General features: G+C 38.6%; 1 protein-coding gene across 1 annotated transcript in view; it reads left to right on the top strand.

Annotated features, from left to right (window-relative positions):
* The window catches only part of ankle1 (ankyrin repeat and LEM domain containing 1), a 9,823-nt gene extending 2,757 nt beyond the window's left edge, over positions 1-7,066 (top strand). The window contains 7 exon segments of the mRNA XM_043234084.1: positions 1,724-1,829; positions 1,932-2,052; positions 2,210-4,171; positions 4,397-4,565; positions 4,650-4,812; positions 6,175-6,307; positions 6,391-7,066. Coding sequence (XP_043090019.1) covers positions 1,724-1,829; positions 1,932-2,052; positions 2,210-4,171; positions 4,397-4,565; positions 4,650-4,812; positions 6,175-6,307; positions 6,391-6,554 — 2,818 coding nt within the window. The 3' untranslated portion in view covers positions 6,555-7,066.

The following is a 7,066-nucleotide window of genomic DNA, read 5'->3' as shown; positions in this document are numbered from 1 at the left end:
TCCTCCCCCTTGTTTATTCCTTCCCTTCTGGCATGTACTAATTTGAACACCGCCTGTGACTGGGTGTTACAAGCACTTACTCTGTCTGTTTGTCTCTCAAAAAAATGAATCGCTTGATGTACTCTCAATTGTAAGTCGCTTTGGAAAAAAAAATGTTAGTGCTCAATTTCAGTGCTTTGATGCAACCTGTGTTGTTAAAAGAGCTATATAAATAAAAATTATTGATTGATTGATTGATTGATAAAAGCGTCTGCAAAATGACTGAATGTAAATGTAAAAAAAGTCGAGTCTGTCCTAATCCTATCGCATTCAATCATACTCACAAGACAGGTCACAGAAGACTTCTCCCTGGTCTGTTCTGCGCAGGTCTTGAAAACAGTCTTTTGGCAGGCGAGCGTATTGATTATAATAAGATATAGTTTTATTATATATAGGTTAAATACATTACAAATAAAATAGAAATAAACAAAGTTGTATAATCTGCGAGCTCGGTCGTTCGGAGGCATCGTGGCGAGGCTGTCTGGCATCGGAGAAGCGTGTCGCCGAGGTGCAGCGTTATCTTCTGGTTCACTTCTAAGTGCAACCCTCCTATATAGACTACAGGTGCAAGTCAACACTTTTTGGGAAAGTCCCGTACAGCTGGAGACCTCCCTCTCAAGAAGCCCACTATAAAAACACAGCCATCTTATCAGTCTGCTCTTCTGCGAAGATCTTTCTAAGATGTCCTCCTCTCCGCGTCGGGAACTCAGCACTTAACGGTAACCTTCCTATTCTTCAATGTTCTTACTAATGCATATTTTATCTCTGACTATACATATAAGTGAAAATACTTGTATCTTATAAATACTTATCAAATAAAAGAATACAATATTCTGTGTGGTCTCTTCTTGATAAATCAGTAACACATCCCAATGTGTTTACAATACAAGGTATCACTCAAATAAACAAGGCAAACTTACAAAATCAGGAAAGCTTCCGTTTTCCCTTGGCTGTGTGTGTGTGTGTGTGTGTGTGTGTGTGTGTGTATACAAACATACATAGACACACACACACACATAATGTGTGTGTATGGGAATATATGTGTGAGTGTGTTTGGTAACATTGGTTAATATATTAACTTATGAATTATGAACAAACAATGGTCCACACATGTTACTCGAGGCAAGTTTATTTATATAGCATATTTCATACACAGTGGTAATTCAGAGTGCTTTACATAAAATCATCATTAAAATAATTATCACAACAATAAAAACAAGGGGAAAAATATAATTATATAATAATTGATAAAAAATTAAAAAAAGAATGTTCATGTCTCAGTATTTTCCAATCTCCAGGTAATATCAGTATTATATTGCAATATGAAAGAAAAATTCATATTTTAGTTGACCTAAGTTGAACTGCAGGCAAATTATATAACTAAAAAAGAAATTATGCTACATAAACCACCTGTGCAAAAGAAAAAAGGCAAAGGGACTGAAAGAACTTGACTCTCTAACAGCAGATAGCGCTTCCTTTTATTACCGCTGTAAACAAAGCTGCCAGTACATTCATAGTACATTAACTACTGTTAGCAAACACAACTAATGAAGCTTATTGCTATTTACTGTTTGTTTATTTATTAGAATTTCTAATATAATATGCATGTCTGATTTCAACTTCGAAAGAGCTTTGAAAAGTGCTTGAAAGTGTTTCTCTGTGACCCTGATGTTTGTTGTTTTAGGACTACTGATGATCTGACTCCTTTACATATTTCTGCATCTTGGGGGTGTTTTCAGAATCTCAAATTACTCTTAAAGAACGGCGGAAACCCAAACCTCACAGATCAAGTAAAACATTCAGTACACTAACATCTCCAGAACTGACCTGCTGTAACAATCTTTAAGTGTTTTATATCAAGTTGGGAACACTAAAAATGGCTTTATTTCTAGGATGGCAATAAACCGTCTGATCTGGCAGAGCAGGAGGAGAACAGTAAATGTGCGAGTCTTCTTCAAGAGTATGAATCCCATGCTTCTAAAGAGGAGGAAGACACGGCCAAATTCCAGTATTGTACGAATTTCTGTTGTTATTATTTGGGTTAATTATCATGCCCTAAAAGAATTATAAAGATAAGTAATACGTCAACGATATTGCAGTGTTTTATCTATCATTTGTGGAAGGAGAACTAATTATACTACTGTAATATTGGCTTCCTTTTTTTTTCTAGCTATCCTCTCTGGACAGTCTATGATTGACAGTTCATTCAGTCCAGAAACTTCAAAGCTTATTCCCCCTGCAGCAGAACCATTGAGCAGCACACGTCTGTCCTCTTTTTCCAGCACTTGTAGAGTCAGTGGAAAACCTTTGGACTTCTGGCTCTCAGATATGTCAGATCTAGAATCACATGATTCTCACGCTTGCACTAATGATGAAATGCATAAGGAATTACCGATGCTGTCTAGTACTTGTCTCTCTGCTGTGGACAATAAGAACAATCCAGGGATAGTGTGGACCACAGATAGTGACTGTGATGTTTCTCACAATATCCCTGTTTTGTCTCAAGGGCAAAACCGGAAGAGTGTTACCTTCAAGGGAAGTGTTGATTATTTACCTGTTATGAGCCCGGATGATCATCAGTCAAGTGATCTTACGTTGGATCTTTCTCAGTACTCAGATTTCTTAGACACTAAGCGTATGGCAACTGTGTTACAGAATCAGGGAATCGATGTCACGTGTCCTGATGACGTATTCATTTTTTCCAAAGAACTCAACACAGTGGTAGAAGAATTTGATAAGACTGTTTTGGGACCTGTACAACAAGATGATGATGATGATGAAGATGAATTTAAGAGCATCATTCAGCCGCCTATCAGCAGTGGATCCAGCGAGTACAACAGCTGTAGCAGTGACCCGTACCAGAGCCCCAGCACTGAAAAGAGCACAAGTCCAACTTTAACCCAACCCTGCGCCCACAAATCAGATTTGACTGTAGAGCAGTTTGGCTTCGATGTTAGACATCAGAGTCTTGCTTCTGATGATAATGAAAACAGACAGCTAAAAGAAATTGGGAGGCATATCAAACAATCAAGTTTATCTACAACTGGTCAAGATGCTACTAAGCTTGAGGTGACCAGTACTGATGCTGTTTGTATTCCAAGTCCATTTGTCACTGGGAGAACAAGGTCCAGGTTGAGTCGTCATTCAGAGAGAATGAGCCAAAAATTGGCTTCCGTTCAAACCAGCTCTTGTCTCTTTGAACAGTCGCTGCCAACTCCTACCCGTTTGCGCCGTAACACTGTTAAGTCACTTTATGGTACGTCAAAGCACAGTCTTGATGAAGACAATATGGCCGATGTTGACTCACAGTTGAGCTCTCTGAAATTATCTGCAAGCTCAGATGGTCAAAGCCAAGCTGACACACTAATCTTATCTGACAGCATGGCGGACACAGTGTTCATTTCGGAAAGGATTGTTGAATCACAGTTTGAGAGTGTGTTTGAGGCCAGTCCTGAACGCTTGTCTGGTCAGCCAGAAGTGAAGAAAACCACAACAGGAACACCACAGATCTTCCCTACTGCTGTAGGAGACGAAGAGTCCAGTGTTACGTATCAAGGGACTTTGCCATTTCATGTAGATAGCTCAGAATCTGCCTCCAGCTTGATGTATGATTCCCCAAAAGCTCCAAAAAATTCATGGCGCTCTGGATGTACTCCTCGGTATAGCATGAGCCGGCTGTCGGGCCGTTTGCATCAGGCACAGGGAAATCTTTCTTGCACATCTGCTGGACAGCCCTTAACTACTGATATGGATGAGCCTGTGGAATACCTTTATACTGATACCGAAGAGGGCCATGAGCTCATTGAGACACATGTTCCCCCAACAGCCAATACGTCCTTCAGCTCTAGCACAAGCACCAGTAACTCTGAAGACACACTGCTTTATGACTGGCGCTCCCTTCAGCTCGGGTCTACAAGTCCAGACCGCACTACAGACAGATATTGTCCCAAACAGGAGAGTGATTTTGTAGTAAGTGGGCTAACTGACAAGGACCTTAGAAACAAGTTAATTGAAATGGGAGAGGATCCAGGACCCATAAACAGTCAAACCCGTCCTCTGTACATACAGAAGTTGAAGAGATCCCTTCAGAATATACCACACAGCCAGAGATCAGTCTCCGTGAGCCCCAGTGGTATGTATGCCAAAACATACAGCACTAGAGAATTACAAGGTACTCATTAGGTATCCCTTTGGTCCATTAGCTTTTATGTGGAGGAATCCAGCTATTTATATTATTTGATTAGGACAACTGAAAAAAGCAATTAAAAGGGACTTCTCTAATACTAGAAGATATTAGCATGATAGCATACAAATGTCATACAACTTTCTATTAAAAGATCAATTATTCTTTTCTCAGCTGCAGGTTACAGCCCAGAACTCGAAAATGTGCTTCACAGATTCATACTTCCTAATTGTCAAGCAGATGAGCTCGCCCTGTGTGAGCAGTTTGATAAGCCAGATCAGAATAAGAGATGGCGTGAAGGTTTCATTAAATCCAGCTTTAACTACCTGCTGCTTGACCCACGGTATGGGCTTTCTGTCACATTGTGTTGACAATCACTGTTTCTTTAGTTGATTGCTAACATTTTTGTCCTTCTGCTGCTTTACAGAGTGACAAAGAATCTACCATATCGAAGTCAGACCATGAATCCTAAAGAATGTTTTCAGACGTTCATCAGTGCTGTTTTCTATGTTGGAAAGGGCAAGCGTTCTAGACCTTACAGTCACCTCTATGAAGCACTAGAATATTTCAAAGGAGATAAGACTTCCAAGGTGAGATGCTATTTTTGATTATGCCTATTTATTTTAACAATGTTGGGGATGTTTTCTTCCAATATGGTTTTTTCGTTTTAGATTATTATTTTTATTATGGTTTTTGCAGACATGAAATAACAAACAATAACAGACAGACAGACAGACCCTTCATAACAAGAAAAACATCAGTCCAATGTGTAAAATGAAGCACAAAAATCTGACAACATTTTATATAATACCGTAATATTAAATTCCACATGTGGAGAAAGAGAAAGATTCCATTAGGACGTTTTCAGGTAATGGATTCTCTGTAGATTTAAATCAATCCTTAATGTATATTAATACACCACCACCTGTATTTTTTTAAAACATGTATATCCTGATATTTCAGTGTCCTTCAAAAAAGGAAAATAACAGTTTCAAAGTTGAATTTTCCCAATTGGCCAAGGTATAAATAATTGAAATATGTGATCAGCTGAGCTGTTTATGACACGCTAGTGCTGCGGTTACGATTTGAATATCAGTCAGGCTAAAATACTCAAGTTGCTTGTATGATATTTACGCCTTCTTTTCCTCAGAGGGCTTTTGAGGGCGAGTCGGAAGCAAGGCTGAAATCTGAGTGCCCATCTCTCTCTGTACCTTCTGCCAGTCGGTAGGAGATTGAGTAGTTGGTTTGAGGGGTTGTTTAAGTGTAAATGTCATTGATGGAGTTGATCTTCTCACGACCCCCACTGTTCATTTGAAATCGTTTAGTTCAGCTGGAAAAAGTTACACAAACTGAACTCGTCTGACACCCCAAATTAGCGCAATGACCATATCTTAAATCTCAATATTCATGTCATTTCCATACCTAAAATACATATTGTTGTCACAATCTTGCTACTGCAAAGGAAACGCATAGATGTAAGAGAATTTATATTTAACACAAAACAGGTCACTGTTGTGCACATTGATCATAAAGAGCAGTTTTATCACACGTATTAAAAAGTTTCAATACAGAAATGTAAGTCAAATGCTATATTTAAATAACAATTAAGCCACACAAGAAAATCAACCCATGACCCTGCATCCAGTCAGACTGGTTTGATGTCGAGTCATGCTGTTCAGCAGATCCTGAGCTCATTCACACACATCTGGCCAAAAAGGTAGAAAATAAAAAAATACTCCGTTTGATTCATGTTTTTATGAACTTTAAGAGAAGGGACAGAAGGTTTTATTGAATTTTTTTGTAATCTGTGTTTTGAAGATGAACGGCATGAGAATCATCCAGTGGAGTTTTGGAAATCGTTATCTTTATTTCTAAATAGGGAGGAACTGCATATTTTTCTGAAACATAGATGTAAATAACAAATGCAGTCCTTTTTTTCTCTCTGTCTCCAGAAACTCTGCTCAAAAGTGCAGCACATCCTGCAGGTCTGGAATGCTGGGCATGGAGTGATATCCCTGCACTGTTTCCAAAATGTCATAGCTGTGGAAGCCTACACACGTGAGGCCTGTATGGTAGATGCCATCGGTAAAGACACACTCTTGAATAGTTACAAACATTCACTGCAGCACAGATCCCCATCTTCATGACACCTGTTGATCTTTTAATAGGGCTGAAGATGCTCACGAACCAGAAAAGAGGAGACTACTATGGTGTGGTGTCGACTTGGCCTGTGCGGAGAAAACGGGAGTTAGGGGTTCACCTGTTGTACAGGGCTATGCAGATCTTTTTGGCTGAAGGAGAGCGACAGCTCCGACCTGCTGACATCAGATGAACCATAGATGCTGTGGCATTACAGAAACCATTCTTTTACTTTCGTTTACTATTCCAAAAACATTACCTTCAATAAATATCAACACATTATAATCAGTTACTGTGCTACTGCAGGGAAAAAAGCATTACTGTCTGTAGTAGTTAAAAAAAACAAACAAACACATCAGCTGTTGCGTTTCTAAATTTTATTTATATTTTAATCGTTGTGGATTATTGTATTGATGCCCTGTTGTAATGCAAATAATGAGCTTCATGCAATGTACATATCTCTAGTAGTGGTGGATTTGTTTTTAATGCGTATGCAGTTACATTACGTATATCATTTTGACAGTTTTTATTTTCATTTACAATTGAACATTTAGAATTAGTTTGCTCTGTTTTTTTTTAGCTTCAAGCTAGCTGTACAATAGAACTTGATAAAAGCTAGGCTGATTAAACCGCTTGTTTATACTGGCAAAGAAAGCAATCAGTGTACAAAAAAAACTTGGAATTAAAAAGTCTTTAAAGAATTAA

Source organism: Puntigrus tetrazona, unplaced genomic scaffold, assembly GCF_018831695.1.
Source record: "Puntigrus tetrazona isolate hp1 unplaced genomic scaffold, ASM1883169v1 S000001062, whole genome shotgun sequence".
NCBI lineage: Eukaryota > Metazoa > Chordata > Actinopteri > Cypriniformes > Cyprinidae > Puntigrus > Puntigrus tetrazona.
This window is presented reverse-complemented; position numbering and strand designations above follow the sequence as displayed.